Source organism: Amphiprion ocellaris, chromosome 15, assembly GCF_022539595.1.
Source record: "Amphiprion ocellaris isolate individual 3 ecotype Okinawa chromosome 15, ASM2253959v1, whole genome shotgun sequence".
In the NCBI taxonomy this organism is placed as follows: domain Eukaryota; kingdom Metazoa; phylum Chordata; class Actinopteri; family Pomacentridae; genus Amphiprion; species Amphiprion ocellaris.
The window spans coordinates 13,372,998-13,397,644 of NC_072780.1; the positions used below are offsets into that span (position 1 = coordinate 13,372,998).

The 24,647-nt window shown below is 40.5% G+C and overlaps 1 protein-coding gene across 3 annotated transcripts; it reads left to right on the forward strand.

The window, feature by feature from the left end:
• The first annotated feature begins 617 nt into the window (after positions 1-617).
• Positions 618-24,194, forward strand: ptp4a2b (protein tyrosine phosphatase 4A2b). 3 transcript variants are annotated; one of them, XM_023272923.3, is made up of 7 exons: positions 618-775; positions 18,405-18,697; positions 19,044-19,152; positions 19,241-19,333; positions 19,440-19,570; positions 22,265-22,339; positions 22,984-24,194. In XM_023272923.3, the coding sequence occupies exons 2-7, from the start codon at positions 18,693-18,695 to the stop codon at positions 23,093-23,095; spliced, it is 525 nt and encodes a 174-aa protein (XP_023128691.1). In that variant the 5' UTR covers positions 618-775; positions 18,405-18,692; the 3' UTR covers positions 23,096-24,194. The 3 variants fall into 3 exon arrangements, with proteins under 3 accessions (XP_023128691.1, XP_054874217.1, XP_054874216.1); XM_055018241.1 differs by lacking the exon at positions 618-775 and adding an exon at positions 6,778-6,888; XM_055018242.1 differs by having other exon boundaries at positions 18,405-19,152.
• The last annotated feature ends 453 nt before the right edge of the window (positions 24,195-24,647 follow it).

Sequence of the window (24,647 nt, forward strand, 5' to 3'; positions counted from 1 at the left end):
GATTGGACGAGAACTTGAGATAAGATCTATATTAAAAAACAACCCGTGAGCGCTGGGGTAATATATGGGGCTATTAGTTTCTGGAACTGTCGTCACCATGGTGAGCTGTCATCATTCACCCGGATTCTTCCTACGTCGTACTGACGCCAGACCCTCCATGTGGCGTTCATGTGACCCCGGGAAACTCATGGAACTGCTTCAAGACACGACTTGGTTTGCACGCTTTGTAGTTAGCTGTTGTTGTAATTTTCCACTTTTTCAAAGATTAGTCTATTTAGTGACACTGAACAATATTGGGTGACAACGGCTCAGTCGAACTGGCTGTAAGCGCTAAAATCTACTCCAATGTTCTGCTTTCTTTCAGTTAAACTGCCAAACGAATATCTCACAAAGTAGTCTCCAATATGTCACAACAACCTCAACTTTGATGAAGAGTTTATTAATATATCTGTCTTTAATTAGGTGCCTTTCTTGTCTGCACCTCTGCTGAGTTTGCGTTCTCAGAATTACAACGCGCCACAGTCGTGGGTCACAGAAAATTACACATTTCACACACTGACTTTTGACTGGCGCTGCCTCGCTGAACGCATTTCCGACAGTCCCTGAAGGCGTCGACAAACTGAGCAGGCTCCTCCCCGACAACAGTTCCCGACCTCCGACGAGAATTCAAGCTGCCACATTGAAGAGGAACAAAAAGGCGACCTGACAGCGGTTTCTGCACTCCCTCCACTTTCTCCGGGGTAGTCACGGGATTTCAATGTTCAGCCTGCTCTTTGTAAGTAGTCCACGACCGAACTAACTAAACTGGCTTTCTTGGAATGCGTCTCTGGTATGATGCTGTGCGATTGCAGCTCCACAGATCCGCTAGAGCCCGATTAAAAAGTTGGCTCTTAACATGTCGTTAGATGATCATCACAACACAGGCCAGCCGAAGTTAAGTTGCATGAGCCTTCTGTCGGAGTAGACGACCCAGTATGTAGCCACGTTCACGTTAGCTTCCAGAGCAAAGCCTGGAGAGACACTTCACGTAAACTATCGAAATTTGTGCTAACAGGTTTGAGTCTTAATTCTCACAGTTTCGCCATTTTGTGTTGCCCAAACTCAAGTTAGTTAACTCTAATTTGGCGAGTGATGACGTATCCGTGGTTGCTTGGTGAAAGCAAAGTGCGGAGCTAGCCTGCTAGCTAACGTAGCAGCGTTAGCTTGCGGCTATGGCTATTTCCTAAAAGAAGAAGAAAAGGCTCTCACTAGGGTCCCCACCACTATCCTCACTACTCTGTAAATTGTGTTTATTTTTTCATTTAGTGACAGACCACTTTGGGTGCTGGTTAACACTGTGTTATTGCCCAAACTGATCGTCGTCTGAAATCTCATAATAATAATAAGAGCTAACGTTACCCTTAGCAGTACAATGAGCTCTTGGTGTATCAGTACATGCAGGTAGCATTTTTCTTGGACACTTAGCTTAACCGGTGCTTTGGTTAACGTTTTAACAGCTGTTTCGGCTAACTTAGACATGAGCGGTGTCATTTTAATATCTGGGAAATAACCAGTGATCGTGATTTTCAGTATTTTCAGACTGCTGTGATGTTTAGAGGTGGTGGTCTCGACAGACTTGGCTAGAGGTAACTAGATGGCGACTGAGCTAGCTAGCTGCCTTCCGCCCTTTGTGATATATCTTCACCCACAGCATGGTTGACTCATTTATCTGAAGCCATGAGCCAGGCTAACAATTCAAACAAGAAGACGAAGCGGTCGGTAAACCGACACCGCCTGTCTGCTTGTTGTTTTTTCGTCACGGGCTCCCGTTTGTTTCTGCTAAAGTGCTGTCTTTATTGTTAACTATCTGGGCTGACTCGGTAAATCCGCCTGGCTTCCATGTAGAAATGCAGCTAACACTGGGGTTAGATGAGTCTATAATTTAGCCTCGCCTGGTTTCCTAAAACAGAAAGCACCCAACCATTTAGCCATGTGGGCTGAAGTGAAATGAGGAAATGCACTTGGGGAGGAAGTTGACTCGAGCAGCTGTGACACTAAAGGCCGCGGCACATTCCCATGCCTCTCAGTTTTCAATTTATGACCTTCCAATGATTTGAGTCTCTTCTGGTAGTAAATTCTAGTGGGCAGTTAATACAAATGAAAAGCTCTGAACATTCCTCCTAGCATGGGCGGATGAGTCAATGAGTAACTGGTGTAACAGGTAAGCTAATTATACATTCCTGCTTATGAGTCACTGCAAGGTGACCTAATTTGCCTGCAGAGACTATAGAATATGAGGATGTTATTGCTGTTATCAAAACAAACCGAGGGCTTGGCGAGCTATTGTAGAAATAATTAGACATATTTTTTTATAAGCAGTGTAATTGCACAGTGTGGAAGCAATAAATACATAGGCTTACTAGGATTTCACAACTTCTGCATGACAGGACTTTGAGTCTTTATTCACATTTTGTTCCAGAAGTAGGCCACTCATACTGTTGACCTGCTTTATTTCATAGCTAATTGACACATGATGCACTGGCCAATCTAGAAATAGCATCTCGCCCCTCAGTCCTCTTGCTGCTCTCCCTACAGCCAAAGGCAGTCCTATACAGTTGGAGGCCCTCATACATGAGATACCACACTGCAAGTAAAACTCCAATTACCAGTGAGTTCAGTCTCCATGAGAAGAGTTTTTTTTTTTGGTGCATATTTATAACTATAAAACTGCAAGGTTAGCGCTCAATGTCTGTAAGCATAAAATATGTGGTAGTATGTATGTTGAGAGCAAATCATAGCCTTTGAACTACACATTAAAAAATGTTGATGATGACCTTTGTTTGGGAATTCATGTGTTTTACTAATAGAAAATTCAGTCATGTAGGGATCAAACCATTCTAGGTGGGCCAAATCTAGCTGTATATTTTGTCTACTGGTCACAGAAAAAAGGCACTGTGACAAGTAGGGAAGTTCTCAGCCTTGGTTACCGTAACTGTGAAAGGTGAACCCAGTGTTTCAGTAATCTGACGCCAACTTACCAAGGAGTGTTACTGGGGCAGAGGAACACCTATGTTGTAGCCTGCTGGCATTCAGCCCATCTAGCCACAGGGTGGCTGTGAGTGTTGAAAGGTAGAGTTGAAGAAGGCCTTTCCACAGTGACTGGCTTAACAGATTTGGCCAGTTGAAAATGTAGTTATTCCCCTAGGCATCTGGCTGTGGTGAGAGTGGAACACAAGCTTTGGTTTTACTATGCGATAGCTTGCTAAGATCTCTGGCTCCGTAGAAATTGTGTTGTTTTGAAATCAGTCCAAAGTGGAAAGATAGGGTTAGATGCCCACAGTTCTATGCTTTTGAAGCCATTAAGTGAAAAACAATCTATAATTATCCGTAAGTAACCATGGGCACCTTTTGTGTGGGTTGCTTGTGGTGTGTGTTGGTTAATGAATCATGCCCTGGTCGACATGGTGTTCGTTTACTGTTGTTGCCACAGCGTTCAGATAAAGCAGAGGCACTGGCTCTGTGGCACTGGCAGTGTCTGACAGATTGAGACATCTTGTAGATGCTGCTGCAAGGCTGCCTACTGAAACTATAGCAACAGGTAGGAATAGGATCTTCCTTTGTTATTTGTGTTTACACCTACCTTGTCTAGCTAGAACTGCCAGAGCTGCAGTTAGCAGGGAACACTCAGTCCTTTGCACAACATGCTATAGTAAATGGCGTTGTTATTGTTGTTCGTGCTGTTTTGTAGTCGTACGCAGCTGCTCACCTTTTCTGATTCAGAAAGTGTTCTAGCTTTAAAGCAACTGTGGCCTAGAAAGTACTGTGCTGCTGCACATAAACAAACTTGCTGTGTTTTCTCATTGGCCAGGTGATGGTTTGTATGTCATGCACCTTGATTTTTCTTAATTTCCTGAAGCAGCTTATTAAACACTTGAAATGTGGGACTACCTCTCACAACATAACCTCAAACTAATGTGCTCACTATGGCTATAATCTCAAAAAGGAGGATATGCTACCAGGGGCTAATTAAAGATCACAGGGTAATTTTTTTCCCCTTCCGGTTAGGATGTTGATTGATAGGTTAAAAAGTTTCTTAGTCAGAGTGTATGTGTAACCATCTATTCTGAACCTTGACCCTCTTTAGTGTTGCACCTTCTAGTGTTACTTTAGCTTTATTTTGTGAATGTTTAAAGAGAGCACCATTGCTCTTCTCTGATCTATTCACAAGGGAAACCAAAATTCCCTACAGGAGCACTTGTTGCTACCACAGAGATAATCGTTGGTATGGCAACAGGCATCCCCTGATGCTGCTGTCAGAAGGCAAAGTTGGTTTCCAAATGTCAGAAGAATTGATGTTGCAGTGGGACTCTGCACCTCCCGGGGAAAAAAGTGAGCAGACATTCTCTTGTCTGGGTCTGTTTGTTGCTGTTGTCTTCTACTGAAATGTTTTTTGTTTTTCTACGTCTTGAGAGTTTGCATTTTTTTTGCATGTGGATTTCATAGTAATTGTGTCCTGAGTTGACTCTGCTTGAATAAACCTACCACCCAGACACACTTAGAAACAAGAACCCTTTGACTCTTAAAACAACAAACAAGGTAACTTCTACAAAGAGAAGTTGTCAGTTATTTGCAAGAGTGGAAGTAATCATTAGCTGGAATGTGGAAGGAGCAACTTGTATTCTGATTGAACTATTCTGCATTGTGGCTGTGCGCATCTTATCTCCATCCTTAAATTGAATCTCAGCCTCAGGCCTGTCTGTCCATACTGAACCGATGTGTTGGCAAACAGGTAGAAGTGTGGCTCTCTGCTGTGATGTATCCTGTGTATGCTGGAGATGTTGTCTTAGAGCAGCTTTAGAAATGTGACATGAGATTATGACTTATCAAAGGAGCTCAGATGGCTGAATATAGTCTCTCAACCCATATTCCAGATCAGAAAACTTTACTGTCCTCTCTGAGGAGTTGGCAGTGGTATTGAAAAATAATCAAACATTGTGGAACACATTAATATAGACTGCTATGTCAGTAGCACATTAAAGATACCATGTGGAGTTTTGTTGTAAATACACACATGCTATATTTACATTCAGTGTTACTGACCACAACACACAGTGCATATCCTTGAGGTGAAACAAACAAGATGAACACACTTCCTCATAAAACAGTTGCACAGCTGGTGTTTCCTAAAATTTAAGTCCTGTTTTGTTCACATCTGTGAGACAAACAGAAATGTGGACCCACTCACAGAACATTCATTTCACAGTGGTGCTAGAACAAGGACTCCGCAAGGTAACTTTAAATTACACTGGTAGAAGTGCAGATAGTGATTTTTAGCTCATGAAAAGTGATACTTTGCTAGCAGTATCACCCTCCTGTCAGATGCCCTATTTAAAACTTTGAATTCGTTGCAACAGAATATTCATAGCTGTTTTAGATGAATGAGTTTCAGCAGTTATTTAGTGATCCTTTTGAAACACTAGGGAAATGTTCAAACGCCTTAGGTTAATATAGGTAATGTTTTAATCATTTTGTCCCAGACTAAGGATGTCCTGGTGAAATTTCTTTTTTTAATGTACGGTATAATCCCAAATAGAAACAAATTAATTGTAGTTCATTTCTATAGGCAGTGGAGGTTGATCCAATGTCCCATATTCAGCATTTTTATATAGCTAATTTTGAAAAACAATTCCTGATAAAGCAAATTAAAGTATGCACTACTGTGCCTCCGATGCATTTCTATATCTGTAGTTACTGGTCTGCAGTCCTGAGCAATATCTTGCCCCAACAGCACTATCATATTATCTCTTGTAAAATCCTTTTTAACAGTGAGGATTCATTTTAAAAAGTTCTCCAGTAAAAATGTATGTAAAACACAAACTCCTTACAGTAAATTTTTTAGTTGGAGTACAAAAATTGTGAAACCAAGACACTTACTGCAAATGTGTATCTGCTCTGAGTCCTGTTTATTGGGCTTTTTGATTGCTAATAATTGTTATCTGTACTGGCCCTGAAAAAGGTAGTTCATACCACTACCACTGAGTTTAAAGTGTGAATCTTTCATGACAAAAGTCTTTATCCTCTTTTCATTCTTTCAGTTGTTGACTTGTTTTTTATTAGCGACTACAGTTTCCAGGCTGCAATTAATTTTGGACACATTTTAGGCTGGTTCATCATGAACTGGCCCTGTTTTCCAGAGGCTCATCTTGAAATGTAACGTATTCCTGCTGTCAATTGTAAAATATCTTGAGATACTGTTGTCAAAACAGTTGTGCTGTGTTTTGTATCTGGAGCAAAACTATAACAACCCTGTAGTTAATATTCAATACTTTGTCCAGCCTTTGTTAAAGCACATGTTTTGGCAGAGAATCAGTTTTACTTTTCCATGTGAACTCTTAGTCCTTATTGAAATTAGAGGCAAATGTAAGTGTTGGGACTTAGACTTTTTCTTTCCATGTTATTGTTCAGATGCTGGTGTTTGATTTTATGAAAAGTGTGATTAAAAGTGCAGCTAGGTTAGCTAGACGAGGACAGAACAGGCCTTTGTTCAGATGTTTCCCTCTTTTCATTCCCATTTCTAAGGTACTGAGCTCTGGTCTCTTTCAGTCCTTTCCAGAGACGGATCAGTCCTTGTTCCCCCCCCCCCCACACCCTCCCCGTAAGCCCTATCAGAGGCCTTTGATCGTCACACTGTTTATCTGTGCTCACTCAGAGGCCGCAAAGCAGTGTGATAAGTGGGCCTTGCCGTGTGCGAAAGCGTGTGTAGAGGGTGTTTGTCTGTTCATGGAAATAGAGGGGGGGTTATATGTTTTCTCACCTCAATTCTTGACTCCAGTTTATATTGACACATGAAGCCAGAACAACATGTACTCCACGGGAAGATGAGCTACTGTCTTCAGGGAGCACAGAGAGGTAACCTATTGTGCTGAATAGGGAATAGAATGAAGATCTCCAGTTATCATAAAATCAACAACACTGAGCTGGGCAATTAAAAACAATGCTAGCAGTTGCTTCAATGACTAGTTCTGTTTTTAAATCGTACGGAACTTTTGACATTTTTTTTTTGTAACAATAATTAGTGTTTTCCTTACTTTGTCATAGAAATGTGGACAGCAAATACTGTAAAGATGCAATACGTTTAAGCTTGGCACATCACAAGCTCTAAAAACCAATAGCACAGTGTGCAGTGTTAAAGAGTTACACCCACTCATGACAGCATTAACATGCTGAGCTACCAGTAAGAGATAAGTGGATCTAATCAAGAAAATGCAAATATAAGCTAATGTTACATCAGTGTTTAAATTCTCATGAGTTCTTGCTCATGCGCTTGCAAAGCTTTTTATAATACGCAATTGACAAAAATAAAATTGCTAAAATGTTTGTGGGCCTTAAAATACTAGCAGTGATGCAGCTCCGATGGTTGTTGTAAAACTGAGTTGTGTAACAAACTTGATAAATACTGTCCTTCTCCTGAAAATGTTTCTTGGTTTGGTGTTACTTCGCTTGAGTCTATGACCTTTCCATAAAGAATGATGTATGCTCCCAGTTTTGCACTAGTACCTGTTTTGCAGTTCTTCTGGTCAAAGTGGAAAGTTTCATTGTGCTCAGTTACAATGTGAGTTGTGGGTGTGCTCCTGTGATGATGATTTGTGACATCACAGTTCATTTTAATCAAGGTTGTTGCTTGCAAAATTAATATGCAGGACTTTGTTAATTTAGTAAATTGTCCAAATAATTTCTTAGCTGATGTCCTGTTGTGGTGTCAGTAAGGCGTAGTCTGTACTACAGTATTTGTGCTTGACCAAATGGTTTCTAAAGAAAACACCACCGTCTACTGTTTTGAAGTTCCGAATGGAAGTTACTTTTTATGGTTCAGACAGACCGACATAGTCATGAGTCATTCTTAGGGAAACAATCTAGCAGTTAAATGACCACTAAACTTCAAAGCGCATTAATATTTTAAGCTTGTCAACCTAAAAGCCCTGTATCGGTACCACGTAGTCAACTTATTCTCGTCATGTTATATCATCGCCTGAGCCTTTTTTTTCACAGCCATTCATTTACTTTTAACATTTATTTCTACCGGTTGGCAGTAATGTAGAAACATGCGCTCCTATAAAGTAATGGTGACAGCATTCTACAGTCTTTTGGGATAAGTCTGTAGCAGAATATTCATCAGAAATGAAGCACTGTTCATTTTTGCCATATAACAAAGCCATCCACACATCAGTACAACATTCTTGTGTTGGTGGATACATAAGTGCTACACCATTTGTCAACCTTGTGATGTTTCTGTCGTTTATTAGAGACTTAAATTGTTGCTTTTAACAGATTAAAAGTGTGTGAACAAGGTTAGGTGAGCCGTTGTGGTGAATCTATAAACCTTTCAAAGAGGCAAAGAGGTCTACCGTGGCTAGAGGAGTCCAACTTATGGGCAGCCCTTAGGATATTTATGTGTCTGTTGATTTGGAGTTCGAAACTTTTAGAGGGTCATTCTTCACCCCCAGCCTATTTCTAGGCTTGATCAAACACTGTCCACCCACATAGAAGCTATAACAAGAGAGACATGTTTTTTTTCTCCTCTTGTTAAAGCAGGTAGGGCTGTCACGGTACACAAAATTCTTTGTTCAGAATGAACTTCGGTTCACACAATTGTTTGCATTTATTTGTAATAAATGAAAGTATTCAAAAGTACACTAATGGGCTGTGCTTCATACAGTTAAGGCACTCCAATGCTAAATAATGCCAATAAGGTATAACTCTCATCTCATTACTATTAAATATATAATTAACACAGTTAAAAATGTCTGTTCAGAAAAGTGCAGTATATTTACAATAGCTTAATTTCACTACTAAAGCTACAAGCATAATTTCAGCTTTAAAACTGCATAATTGCAAATCCTCTTTCTTTTTGTTTACACTGAGGACACAGCCATCTTGTTTGAAAGAACTTTATTGGAATTGTCACTGGAAAAGGCGAGTGGGAAAAAGCAACTGTTATCATTCAGCGTGAGCTTCACATGCTGGCCCGTCAATTGACCCATACAGTGTAAGCAGAGAAGTTTCACATTCTGGCCTTGCAGGAAGGTCAACATGTACAACTGTGTTTTTCCAGCTTTATGGCTAACACTGGACAACAACTGGTACAGTTCCAAAAGATTCTGGTTGGAGTTTGCTGTGTCGAATTTTTATTTCAGGAATGCAATTATGTATCCAGAAGTAGACTGCTGATAGTAATTGTTCTGTGTACCGTGCAGAATGAACAGTGCAGCATCTTAGAGTTATTAGTTACTAAAGTCCAACAGTAAAACTTGAAGTTCAGAAATGTTTTAAGGTATTACCTCAGCAGAATTAAACACTTGCAGCTCTGTTACTTCATTCGAATTTTGGACTGAGGGAGGGGAAGGAGAAGACTTACCCTGTGGTTTTTTTCCTTGAGTCCATTTTTAAGTATTACTACCCAATGTGGGGAGACTGTATGTGTTAGGGTTCTGCGGTAATGGTCCCATGAAAAGCCCAGTTTTATAATAATTCAGACGAAGACAACCACAAGCCTCAGTCACACTGTCTGTGCATGGCTTCACCTTGAAACAGGTAAACACAGACATGACCAACTGTGACTCATATCCTAATCATACGGTTCTTATTAGATGACAATGTCCAAAGGGCAGGCAGTCTATTATTTTTTGCTGTTAATCAGTGATTTTTTTTTTTTTTTTTTTTACCCTTGCATCGCTCTATACATACACATATGCACTGAAACTGCAGTTTGCCTATGAAATGTTAAAAAGAAATGGAAAATGTACTTCTCCAAGTCAGTGGCGAATTGTAAATTGTAAATCAATTAAATTTCCTACTGTGTACTGTATGATACAGAAAAAAGGGTCTGGTAGCTGCTGAGGTATTGGTAGTGGCAACACACCCCACATAGCTTTAATTAAACCCTGCTGCTCAAACCCTTCCCTGCCCACATGGTACATAAAGCAAAGAGGCTGTTCTCAGAATCGCTTTGAATGGACGTGTACCAGTTCTTCCTAGATCTACGACTACATTCCGGGAAACCCATAGGCAGGCGCATTAACAGATTTCAGTCTACAAAGCATGAAGTCACACAGAATATAGTGTCTTGAAGTATCATTACCCACCCCCAATTACCTTCACGTTTTTTAAATCCTCAGGAGTGTGCAGCTCATGGGAGGCATAGTTACATTTTGCGATCTCCGCTTGAGTTCAGTTTTGCGTATAAGCCTCCATTTCTTAATGCTGTCTTGTCCGGGCATGTCATGGGATTTAAGTGTATTGCTTGTCACACTAGATAAACTGGTGAGGCTCAAAAAAGGAGTAGAAGCTTAACCAGGGTAGCTTATTGTAGTTTTGTGTGTGTTTGCTTTCTTGCTTGCCTGTTTGTCTTTGTGTGTTTTCGAGCATGACTGATGGCAAGGGAGGGTTGCGCACACTACTTCTTTTCATGTGTGTACTGTTTGCTGAATGCTGTAGTGACCTGTCACCATACCCCGTATTGATGGACCCCTTCAGTGCTGGGCTATGATCTGGCAACATGCTTTTTTTCTTGTGTGAAGTTAACTGTCTTACAGTTGCTTTAGGAAATACCCAGTCTTTCACTTAATTGCATTGAAACTACTGACATCCACACTCAGTACCCCACAGTGACAAAGTGCAAACATATTTTCTTCTAAAATCTAATTTCAAAAATATCTTAAACTCTTAAATATCTTAAATCTCTATTTGACAAAACGTCAAGAGCCTTATTTCAGTACTTTGTAGAAGCTCCTTTGGCAGTAGTTACAGCTTGTTGTCTTCTTGGGTATGCCTTTACAAGCTCTGGACATCTGGATTTTGGCAGTTTATCCCATTACTCATGCAGATCCTGTCTATAAACGGCCATCTTCAGGTCTCTCCACAGATGCTGTATGGGTTTTAAAGCTGGCTTTGGTTGGGCCACTTAAGGATAGAGACGTGTCCCGAAGTCACTCCAACATTGTCTTGGCTGTATGCTTTGATTCTTTGTTGTACTGAAAGGTGAAATGTCGCCCCAGTCTCGGGTCACTGCGCTTCGAAGCAGGTTTTTTTTCAATGACCTCTCTGTAATTGGCACCCATCATCTGTCCCTAAGGTCTGACCAGTGGTGGACTCCAGTCAAGTTCTAGACACATGTCAGGGGTCATTAAAGCAAACAGAATGCATCTAACCACAATTGGAGTGCCATAGCAATGGGTGTAAATATTTTTGTAAATGGGAAGAAATATGAGCCTTAACGGCATTTCCTGATTTTTCAGATCCAAGTACTTAAATTTAAACTAGGATACATTTGGAAGCTGTTACTGGGGGTTTGCTTTAATGCACTGGATTCATGACTTGTGCCTTTTTTGGGTGAGAGGTATTCCTCACTGCTTTTTTGCATTTTTTGTTCCTGTCACATTTTTCCTCACTGTGGGCAAGTCCTGTGCATCTATAGAAACAGCATAACCACAGCTAATAGTATGAGCATTTTACTAAAATTCAAATGTCATATAAATTAAGTAAAAACAAACATGGAATATATTTGATTGCCTATTTCACCAAGAAATGAACATCTACAAGAATTGCCCATGGATGTTACCAATGCTAAAAAAAAAACTATAGCATGTACAAAAAACTGTTCATGCTATAGATGTACTATTTACATAAAAAAAATAAGTTCATACTTGTCTCGTCTGCTCTCTGTAAATACTGTTTGCAGTTTAGCTGGAAAGGCCTTGAATTTTTGTCACGTGACTTTTTGTTTTGCTCTGGAGCACAGAATTTATTTTTGTTTAAAGAATTCGGCTTGTGCAAACATTTTATTTTGAATGATTTTTTAAAAGAGGGACAGAATAAAGTGATTTTGATGAAACGTCACAATTTTAAGGTAAGATTTGGTTATGTTTTAGTTGGCATTCATGGGGTTAATACTTAACCAATACACTATAGTCTTGTTTTCTTTTGTAATGCCACAGGTTTTGACATAACATGTATTTTGTGCTGGTGTCTTAACTTTTGTGTACAGAGTCTGAAAGTAAACTCATTGTAGCAAGGACTGCATTCAAAGACAGCTTCTCTAAATAATTTGATGCTGTATCCAGATTATATGACGGATGACTATAGTGTCATAATTGCATGTTAATTAGTGTCTAGTGTTTGAAGCAGGTGTATTTCTTCTTTGAAAATGGTCGTCAGTGGTTACTGTAGGTTACTCATACCACTGTTTGAGGTGGACCAAAGACTGCCTCTACAAGTTTGACACCAGCTTTCACACTTAAATGTACCAAGGTCTTTAAACATGACTTTGGAACTTCCCCAACTGGCTTAAGTGTGAAAAACCTTTAAAAAAAAGTGTGTGTGTGTGTGTGTGTCAATAGGGCTGTTCACACAAAGTTGGCCTCTACTCAGTTTTCCCTCTCAGCAAGTCAACAAGTTCTCTCAATTAATCGCTTTTCTGCTTCTTCCCTGTACTGGTTTTGGATAATTGAGTAGTGGTTTCTGCTCTTGTTTTGATATTGTTGTGAACACAGTTAGGTTGAGAACATTTCCAATTTGAGTTGCGATCCACCTAGCCAGCCTTTCAAAAGTATTGATGTCACTGCAAGGAACCAGCTGGGCCATTGGGCAGGTGTGATCTCAGCCCATAGTGTTAGTTCTTGACTTTTTCCTTGCCTTGTCATTACTTTTTTTGCTCTTTCTCTCTTGTTTGATTTTGATAATCCATTGTTATGTCCTCTTCAGGATTTCGCTTAAACATCACATGCTACTGGCTTTCTTCTTGTTGCGGTTCCTTTATCTCTATCCTCCTTGACATTTCCAAGTATATCAGTTATCTTTTATTTGGCACTCACAGAGGCCCCAGGAATGAAGATGTGCCTCTATGACGCTTGGCTCTTATTCTGTGCTCACTGATTCATGATGTTTGTACATTTGTTTGCAGCTGTCAGTGGTTTCCCTTCTGTGCTCCTCAGTAAGCTGCTCATCAATGCTTGACATATTAGAGTACTTCCCTCCCACCTGTTATTTATGTACATGTTTATTTATGTTCATGAAGGCTTGTAGCTTGACGAAGTAGGGCTGGGTATGAAGTAGCATATTCAAAATTTTGATTCCAAGGAAAGCATTGAGCCATTTTATTTTTGGTTCTGCTAATTGGTTCCAAAACAATTTCACTTGTGCTAGTTTCAAATAAACAGTGTACTGCAAATGCCTACTGTATATCTAGAAAGGGACATGAGTATAGCAAACAGGTGGGTATGTGGGTTTCTCAGCTTTTATCTTTATCGCGCCATCCATGCTGCTGTCACATCGAGGGGAACAGGGGTTCCTCCAGCCTGCCCTCTTCCCTCCTCTCACTGTCCAGCCTGCCATGGATGACAGGCACTCTCCCTTCCACTCGACTTGGATCTCACACAGCAAATTAGCCCTCCAGCTGCTTCAAGGCAGTACAGTCTGGTCATGCCCAGTCTGGCTCCAGACAAAACATCAGTGAGAGACACACAACCTCAAACCACCAGACAGGGATGCATGTAATACTAACATCTTTCACAAGGGGGGAAGAAGATGGACTAAGACATTCCACATTTTGTGTAAAAGTCTTAATGTTTTGCCACCATGCCTCTCCAGCCTTTATATTCCCTGTCCAGACATTTGAGCTCACTTACCCTGTGTGTGTATGTGTTTTTCTTTCTAATTTTAGAACAACCCCCTCATCCGTGTGGCAAATGTATCTCCCCAGCCAGCTTGTGGCTATCTACACTGTACATGGTGTACATGTGTGGCGTATGTATATAGTAGTAGTGATGGTGGGAAAGTCACGGAGATAGGACACCTGACAGCTATCAGGTGTCAGCATAAGCTGCCCACAGCTTCAGCATTACAATTATGGAGTCCCATGGCAGTAAAACCCTTAACACAGTGAAAGGCATTCAATTAGCACTCCCACTGTAGCGGTCTGCTCTGTCTGTACATGCACTTAAGCTCTGATAACTTTACAACTTCCACTGGCAATGCTCCATCCGTTGCTCATATCTAAGCTCTGCCAATGCTTATCTGTCACACTTAATCACTTTTGATTTGAATACCTTTTTTCATTCCCTTTGCAATTAAACAATACATGACTTTCTACTTCACCAGACTGACTGATGAATCATCCTAATATGATGAGTTAGCAGCTGCAGGATACCTATGCCCCGGTTCCCATTCTTTTTCCACTTTTATCGCCTGTTTAGGTTTACACGACCTTTTTCTGTTCTGAGATCCCGCAGCCCTTATCAGCTAGTACTACTTCTCCCTGCTCTCTCACACTTGCCATCTTACTGTCTGTATCCTTCTGTACTTCCTCCTTAGTCACTGTAGATTTCTGGGGAGGGCCAGCTGATTTTAGAAGTTCATCCTATCAACTCGCAGTCTCTTCCTTTCCACACTCTCTTTCTCTCCGTCCCATTGCAGCTCTGCTCCAACATTAGAGCACGTGATGTGGTCCAGGGCACCAAGGGAGCTTTCTCTTGGCTGCTGCGTGGGCCTCTGCCTTTACTCATTGACCTTTCTCCCAATTTAGAATATATGTTTGTACATAGACATGTGTGCACAAAATGCTAGTGTTTCTGTCATTTCTGTGTTTAGTTGAGGTGGTGCTGTGTCATATCTGGGTAAGTTGATTCCACAACATGAGACAGTAGCCTTAATGACACCTTTAACTGTGTTTCCCTCAAGTTAAGTGTGATGATGTTCACTCATTTGTTATTTTTTGACCGAGTTTTCCCATTTAGTACCTGCAGTTGGTCTTGTGAAAGTGACAACGAAATGGAAAGTCATTTGGTTACAGTGGTTACAGCTCAGCTAATCACTTAAATACAAATTGGGGTGTTGCATCACTCTACCTTGTGCAGCCATGCTGACACAATCAAATACAAAAACTTCACTGTGGAAAAGATGCCATCATAACAGTTTTTATAATAATTTCAGTAATTTTTAAAGTAAAATGCCCTAAAATGTGATTTAAAATCCTCAAATATGAGTGAATTTCAGAACTTTATACTCATTGTTGAATGAAAACTAACTTTAAATCCTAAATAATCTGCATATTAAAGAGCCCATGTCATGCTTTTTGCAAGGTTTCTTTTCCTTTCAGTGTGTTATACTGCTTTTTTTGTTCATGAAAAATGTCTGCAAAGTTGCAAAGCCCAATATCTATGTCAAAGGGAGTTACACATTTAGATATCACCCGCCTAGCAACCAGTTTGGCACACCTTCAAGCAATGAGTTGCTTCCTTACAGTCTGCTGTTACCTCCTCACTCGAGCCTTTTCTTCTAGTGGTACATCTCTGTGTTGAGAGATCCGAGGTTATGATACGTAACCAGCCTTGCATCAGACTGAAAGGAGGCCTTAAAGAAACAGGAATTTAAACAGCAGCAGTGACCGTTGCTGAACATGCAAGATATTCTCTCAGACCCCAAAAGTAAAATTTTCAGCCTGTAAATGTGCATGATGACAGCTGGATAGGTCATTGACACCCCTGACTTTGGTTCAGGAGATTGGTCATTTAAATCCCGGTCAGGGTACAGTTGTCCAATGAGGACCCTTAGGCAAGGTCCATAGTGTTTTACCTGCTCTCAAATGTATGTTGCTTTGGATAAAATCATCTGCTGAATGCAGCTGTAAATAATATGGTCTGTTTAATCTAAATGGTTTTTGTAATTGTAACTTGTTTTATTTAACATACTACATACCTATTTAATTGTGTGTATATACAACCCCTTTCATGCTTGGCTCCACTGAAGGTTGTGGACTTGTTCTCGGTCTACACTGCTCAAGACTTTTGTGTACACGCTGCTGCTTGTTTCCTGCGTGGTTAAACATGTTTTTACCACAACAAACAGATCTGGCGTGTATCGCTGTGTGTTTTATTTTTTCTTCCTGCAACTATGCAGTGTATAACTGCAGAACCAGTTTGCAAATTTCAAGAATGATTTGCATACGTTCCCGACAGTGCTGTGATGGCAGGCTGGCAGGCAGCTGGGGCAGGCAGGCCTGATGTTACCACAGTTTACTCACTTCTCTTTCGAGACGGTTACTCAAGACCGTCGGCCAAAATGTCACTCATCTATACTAGATTTCTTTGCCTTTTTTTAATCTGCTCATATGTGTGGTTTATGTGTAGTTGACTAGTAAGCCAGGAGGGGTGTTTGGGAGAGCTGCAATGAATAATCTGCTGAATATTTGAATGATTGATTATTAAATATGTAAGTGTTCTCACAGTCTATATGTGTTCATATAGCTTGGTTAATTCTACCTAATAGCCAGAAGTATTCAATTTCTTATCATATGATCCAGGAAGTTGGTTTGGCATTTTTTCGCTTGAAAAATGACAAACTATTTATTGAGTATCAGAATATTTGCCGATTCATTTTCCATCAGTCAGCTACTAAACCAAAAAAATTCAGCTTTAGTACTTGCAAATGTGATGGTTTTACTGTCTTTATCTGATCAGTGCAGTAGCAGTGCATTTATTTTCTACAGTGTTAACTTTGAAACAGCGTTTCAGTTTGCCTTTTTGCCTCTCGGTAACACTACCATTGGCTACATTTAAAACACAGACCATATGAAGTCACTTTGTACGTCTGGGCAACCATCCACAGTCCACTTGCTTTTCATCTTTTAGCATAACCAGTCATTGTGGTGTCCTTGGTGTGACTGTTGGTTCTTTTGTCCTTCAGTGCTTTCTCAGTGTTTCAGTCTCTTTTAACTGTCTACTCTACTCTCCACTGTGGGGATTCACAGGTGAAAAGCACATGTTAACTGCCCCCTCTTGCCACTTGTCCATGCTTTTCATTTCTAAAGGATTAGAAGCTGATGAAAACAAACCCTTGAAGCACGCTCACCCTTTGTACAAGCTTCAGTTGTCTGCAAGCAGCAATGCCACATTCTGCTCAGTACTGCTCAGAGGTTGTAATTAAAGGCGTCACAGAGGATCTCGGCCATCATGGAAGGAAAAAAAAAATCAAGGCTGTTTCGAGTGCTCTTGTAACGGTTGCCAAGTATAAAAGATGGAGAGGACGAAAGAAATTTAGAAGGTAGAGTGGGTTGATACATCTTTTTGACAGTGAATGTGTGTTGGCAGTCAAAGGAGAGTTTAAGTGACAGTGGGGTAGAGGGTGGGAGTAACACAAAGAGGAGGGAGTTGGTGCGGTTTTGAAAACTGACCCTGGGTTGCAAATTCAGATGTCTTTAACTGACTCCAAAAAAACCCCATTAAAATTACTAGAGATCAAGCAAGCTGAGTTGAGACAAATCAAAAATGGCATTCACCGTCATACCGTCAAGTTAAATAACTTGAGTAATTTTGACTGAGTGAAATAGAAACGGTGAGAGCAACTGACAAAGTGCAGAGAGGAGATGAAAAGAGGGAGCGTGGGACTGAAAAGCTGAGGCTGTTTGAAGCTTTGCCCACCCTGTAATCCTCACCTTGTGACTACTGCCTGTGACATGGTGCTAAAGTCCGAGCCCTTTCTCTCCCTTTACCGCCCACTACCTTGTTTACGTAGTCAGCATGGGGATAGCCAGCCCTCGTCATCCATTTTTCCTCTACCCCCCTTCTGCCTCACTCCTATGTTGCTCTGAGACGGTTTCAGCCAGTTTGTGGCGGCTGGGTTTAGACTGTCAAGGACTTGGCACAGATCCACTGACTGCTCCCTGGCTAGTTACAGACCAGACATTACCTGTTCTGAAAGACACGCTTATGAAGCGCATGTGAGCGCTCCATGCTGTGCATATTATTAGTTTTCATTTTGGTGACAGGTGGTGAATTGAGTTTGTAATCCAAAGGTGTAGTCATTTCACTGTAGACGTAACCAAGACTGGAAGGTTGAAACGGACGGGATTGTGCTTTGTTAAGTTTCTGGAAATGGTGTGACATATTCCAACAGCTGGAATTTCTAAAGTTCGCAGGTCTAATTAAATTTAAAAATGCAAATCATTTGTAACCATAGCTTTGAACGTACTGCGGATTGTGTTTCAAGTAATCAAAATTAGAATAAACACAGGTTGCGAGTAGGATTATGGAAATTAAGATAGGATTTAGTTTGGGTGTTGTAAGAAAACGGTGTCTTTTTCTGACTGATATTGCAATTGACTTTGCAAATATTTTCTTTCTTTGTTGTATGTTAAATAAGATTACCTTGTTTATACAATAATAGTCAAATTAAATAATATAATCAGTGAAGTCCACTCGTAGCTCAAATCACTCATAATATCAGTAGTAGTAGGAGGAGTGAAATATAATTATGATATTATAAAGTATGGTAAATGTTGCAATTTCATTGTTATACTCTTTTTAATCATGATTTTGACTAATGTCATAAAAATTATAACTAATCTTGGTCTCCTCTTTCTCCTCCTTTCACAGGGTTTCTGTGTTAACTTTAGCCGTACCTATATGGCGTGTGTGAGCGGAGAATTCTGCCAGGCACAGCACCTCACCTCTGTGGAGAAGTGAATCGGCCGACCCCTGAGGGACTACGCTACCCAGAAACCCCCCTGACTGCCAGCACGCTAGGAACTGCTGACTTTTCCAAAGCCCCCCTGGGATATTGCGTAGTCCTTGGCCTGACTGCCCTGCCCTGTCCCAACCAATACGAAAAACCTTTGCTTTCCACTTTCTCCTCGAACAGCCAATCACAAACAGCTCTCCTGAATGGGGTAAACTGATTGGATGACTCCTGGATAGTCTCCTTATCTTTTCCTTTTTTTCTTTTTTTTTTTTTTTTAATTCTTTGAAATTTTTGTTTTTGTGTTAAGTTTTTTTTTTTTTTTTTTTAACATCCCGGAGTACTGTGGACTAGTTTATCCTTTTTGTTAACCTTCTCTGTGTGCATCATCCCATAGTGAACACCTGTTGTCCTGAACCCATCCTTCTCGCCGTGTTGTCATTTTTTATTTATTCTACCCTTCTCTGAATACATAAATCTCTAGCAGTCTTTGCTGACTTCTGAGCCAAAAGTCGCTTTTGTTTTGTAAGAATATTGTATTGTAATTGTTTTTTAAGCCGTCTCGCCAACATGAACCGCCCCGCTGCAGTCGAGATTGCCTACGAGTGCATGAGGTTCCTGATCACCCACAACCCCACCAATGCCACGCTTAACAAGTTCACCGAGGTAGGCCCTCATCTGTCTGTTTCTATCTGTTTGTGTCTCAGTTTGCAAACAATGTTCTCTGAAGTGTTTTTATTTTTCTGTCTGCCAGGAACTGAAAAAGTTTGAGGTGAACACACTGGTGAGAGTGTGTGATGCCACATATGATAAGGCTCCAGTAGAGAAAGAGGGGATCCAAGTCCTGGTAAGGGTTGACACGCACATTTATGGCAGCGTTTGTCACTGTATGTTTATGCTTTTCACAGTCACGGACGTAATCTTTCTTTTTATTTTGTGTGCGTCCACTCTAGGACTGGCCCTTCGATGATGGTGCCCCTCCGCCCACCCAGATTGTGGATGACTGGCTCAAATTACTCAACACCAAGTTTCGAGAGAAGCCCGGTTGCTGCATCGCTGTGCACTGTGTGGCGGGGCTTGGCCGGTATGTACCATCTACTGTTAGTCTCTCTCTTGGCTAAAAGGCCTCTGCAGCTTGAGTCATGAGTAACTTAAACTCTTATATGGATCTGTTTGGGACATAAATACATACTTGGGTACAAAAAATGCTTTGGGGAGATATTTTCAGTTCACAGAATGGATGGTGCATGGACCTTTTTATTTAAAAATTGTTCATCCCTCCACCCTTCCATTCATCTGGTGCTGCCTGTCTTGAGTCCAAATCACAAAGGCAGCAGGCTAACCCAGATATCTTTCCTTTCAGCTACAGAACTCCCTTCAGAGTGCAGCCAAATATCTACCAAGTATGACTAAACATTTTTATTGGTTACACCCGTGCATCTGACATTTAGCAGGGCTTTCTCTGTGTCTCTGGGTGGCATGCCCACATAGATGAAATCGCTTGGTTTCACCTGAGGTAAATCTGACATTAAAAAGCCTCTTTTTGAATAGATTTTTTGCCACACAGTTGTCTAAGTCGCATTTGCTGTCATAACTGAGCGGGAAGACTTCCATATGCGCATTTTCTAGCTAGCATTTACCAATGCATGCAGACGTTTAGGTAATGTTGTTAAATTGTAGTGTGTGCCGATACATGTGTAGATTTTAGGGAACATCAGTAAATTCTGGTGTCTACTGATAGTGTATATGTGAAGCGCCAGGCTGCGGCAAATCCAAGCAGTGAGGAGTCAGACATGATAATAAAGTTGAACACTCCTTACAGTATAGCCAAAGAAGAGCTGCCTTTTGCTAACTTCAAGTCCCAGATCATACTTACGAATAAGAAAGAACTAGTTAAATGTACAAAACATTTTACTGCACATTTATTCCTGTTTGGATCCATTTACATAATGTTTAAAAATTGTTAATGTCTACAGGAACTGACAAAAAAGGTGCTACTTTTAAATGTATTATCCAGCAGGAGGAGACATAATTAAAATTCCCAAGTGCATCTAAATTATGTGCTGTTGTACCTAAATGAAAAAAGTTCGGTACACCAGTCCAACCAATGTAAAAGACAGATCTGGAGCCCTGTGCTAGATAGACCATTTCAAAGGCCGCCGCACATCAACTTCTCCCTTGTGTAATGCAGTCCATTTGACCCAGTCTCTCATCCTCTGTTTCCTCTTCCTGTTAGTATTATTTGGTTAGTGTGATGCTGCTGTGTGTTGCTCAGACCAGAGTCCATTTTATCTCCCCCTGTAGCACAGTTACTCCAGAAAAATGTGGCCAGAATCAGCTCACACACAGATCCACAGAAAGTCATGATCAGTTCAATTTTACACATGTCCAAATAAATATTTGTTGATTCTCAATTATCGAGCTTCATCTTAAATTCACACTAGTGATACATTTAGTAACTTCAGTGGTTGCCCTTTCTTCTTGCTCCTTCCAGTGCTCTGTAAATAGACAATCAGCTGGTTTTATAATCTACAAAAAGTTACCACAGTCAGTCATTACCTCGGTTAACCTAAGAAGAACGCATTTAGATTCGGATATGATCTGTTTATTGGTCATGAGGTTCCTTGGGCATTGTGAAGATATGCATATTCACAGACCAGTGTGACAGTGAATTACAAACAAGTTGTGCTAAATAACAACGCAAGTGTAAAAACAAAGAATGCAGAAGCACATGATGTGGGCGAGCTAGTGTGAAAATGTCTTTTCCTGACCACAAGTGCACAGTAAGCCAATCAGTTCTCAATGGCTTCTAGCGTTTTGCATTACTGTGGCATTCCAGAGGTTGCAGAATTCCCAGTACTGGTTAGACTGGCATTTTCTTCTTCCCCCTACTGTGTTTACTGCAGTCATCTGGGCTTTCTGCCTCGGAGTCAGATGTGCTTTACGCAGGCTAACACTTAAGCCGTCAGTGTAGGAGGCATCAGCTATATGCCTTGTTGTTTTCTGACTTTTTGAAAACAATAACAGTAGCTTTGACTGATAAATCCTGTTTTCATTGCAATATGAACATACACACATCTCTGTTAGCAGTGTACCCATTAAAACAGAAAGACACTGCAACTGTAAAGCTATTGCACTTATAACGTGTTCATTTAGCATAAATCAGATTACCATTACAATGTTGAATGTTAATGAATATTGCAAAATTTTCCTCATATGGTTATGGTGTGTGTTTTTATTCTTTGAACTTCTCCTTTGACACTGACATATTTTTTTCCCCCATTCTTCTTCTTCTTCTTTTTTAAAAAATCCTGCCTATCTCACATGGTATCCCTCTTGGTTTTTGCGTGAGAGGAAAGCCACTGGAGGAAATGCTCTGATAGCGCTGAGATCTGACTTGCCAAATGGTCAAGACAAGCTTCAATATTTATTTATTTATTCTCACTCTATCTCCTCTGGTGAGAAAGGAGAAGGCTGTCTTACTGTAACTTATCACGGTTTTGTGTGTTTATGGTGTGTGAGGCTCAGGGTGTGAGCGCAGTGCCCCAGCAGGGCAACGGTGAACTTGTGCACCCCTGTTGGTTTCCCAGGCCTGTTTCCCAGGTCTAAACCCCCCACCTCCTCTCCCCTCTGTCTGCACCACCTCCTCCCTCCTTCACCACCATATTACTATGGAACCATGTGAACCTTGGCATTTAATCTGCTGTTCTCTTTCTTTCCTTCTTTGATGCTCTCACTGTCTACTCGAACCGGTCCGTTGGATTTCTTCACCTCTCAGAGCTCCTGTCTTGGTGGCCTTAGCCCTCATTGAGTGTGGGATGAAGTATGAGGATGCTGTGCAGTTCATAAGGCAGTAAGTACTCTCCCTAGTTTTGTTCTTGAAGATTATAATAAAGGTTGAACTATCTTGGATGATTATTACATTTTAAAGTAAGTCAAGAGTTGCTTTTCTTTGATTTCTTGATACCTTATGAATTTTGAAATGTGTCCATCTATCGTCTGTAAACACAAAGAACTGTTTAGAGTCTGATAATGACCAGAAGCAAAACTATACCCTGTAATATGGCTTGAGAAAAAGACATACATTTTGAAATTTATTTACCTTTTAGGTGGATGAAACTCCTGGAAGTTACTGCTTCTAGCCAAGTCATTTTCTAATGCATAAACCACTGTATAATGGCAAACTGTCATATTTGCACTTGCAGATTAAACAAACTAGGTGTATTTTTTTTTTAAACGCTGACAGGCATGTTTTGTTACTTTTCCCCCGTTGCAAGTCTTTGTTTTTAAGCTAAGCTAACCAGCTGCTAGCTGTAGTCATAAGTCCAAATTTGTAAAAAAAAAAAAGCCATTAAGCAATTTTTTTCAAATTCCAAACTATTCCTTTTAAACTAGTACAGTCATCACTGTTGCGTTTAGTGTGATGGTCTCTTTGATCTTTTGCACACAGCGTTATTTTAATTTCCTGCTCTCCTTTTCCCTCTCTGCTTTTCATAGGAAGAGACGTGGAGCCTTCAACTCCAAACAGCTTCTTTACCTCGAGAAATACAGACCCAAAATGCGTCTGCGGTTCAAGGAAACCAACGGCCACAACTGCTGTGTGCAGTAGGCTACCTGTCAGTGCATCGTTCTTATGCGCATCTAGTGGGGAATCTTCCAAGGGGAGATGGAAAAAAAAAAAAAAATGAAGAGAGTGCTATCAGTAATTATTGTGATGATTTGTTAACACTGAGTCATGGTAAATTGATCAGAGAGGAAGCGAGTGATCAAATGAATGAATCCAGATCTGGGGATCCACCAGCCGAACCAATGAATGGAAGGTCAAAGCACACAGATAGGCCCGCCTCCCGGTTATACTGTTCAACCACGGGCCAGAATTTTTCAACTTGAGTCCATCCTCTTTTTTTTTTTCTTTCTTTTGTTTCTGTTGTAATCATGGGATAACAATTTCCATTTTGTGAATTTTTATTTTTACACAAACATGGTGATAAAATATTATATTCAGATTTTTTATTTCCACAAATTATTGATACTATGATTAGGCCAGAATAATGTACCTTTTTAAAAAACATTTTTAAACTTCGAACATACATTGTGACTGTCTGTCTTTTTTGCACAAAACTCAAAGGTTCACCCTTAAAATGCAGTAATGTTTTCTTTTGACCCTTCACTTGCTTAAAGTCACTTTCAGTTTAGGGGCTCACTGAGCTTGAATATGTCTGCAATATTTATTCACAAGATATGATATGTGTGACAGATATGAGTTTGGCAGGGGCAAGGACACTTTGTTATCCAATACTTTTGTTTTTTATCCTTTGAGAGCCATGTCTTTTTTTTTCTTCTTCTTCTTCTTTTTTTATATCTTGTTGGAGTGCAATAATCAGTCCACCTCAGATAAGCCCACCAAACCCTGCTGAGCATCCTCCATACACTCACACATACACTTCAGACAGTCATTCAGGCAGTCAAACAGGAAAAAAACAACACCAACAGGTACTTCTCCTGTTTTTATTCACTCTCCCTGACGGGGCTACAGTAGGACTTCCCGAAAAATGCGTATATAAACTCGTACACAGAGCCTAAGATCCAATCTGAAAGAAAAGGTGGAGAAGAATGAAAATGGTCAGTTTTTTATCATTGTACCCATTTTGAAAACATCCCCAATTCGTATTGGTTCTTTAAAGATAAATAAATTGAAATAAAAAGCATACTTGTCTGTTTTTGCTCTCCTACTTTATTGCACTTTAACAGGTTGCTGGGAAAGTTTGAATGATTGTTGTTAGGAAGTTATGTTGTGGTTTCTGGAGGGGCTGATTTAGATGTGTGGATGGAGTCCTTAATTTATGTAGGTATTTGGCAGTTGACTCCAAACATCATTGCTGGATTTGTGGCGATAAACCTTTGCTGGTATTTCTTTTGGTCCTTCTATTCAGGCCTTAAACCAGTCACATCTATTGTTCCAGTCTTAAAATATTGTCATCCAATTTTTGAAACTGGGTAACAATGCTGCCACCTTGCACTTGGTGATAAACATATTTGGTGTTTCTCCAGACACTGTGTGCTAATCGGGCACATCAGTCAAAGGCTGCCCTATATGTCCTTCCTCCAGTGGATGGTGACTCAGCACCTCGTGGAAGGCACAGGACACCCTGGTACTGAGA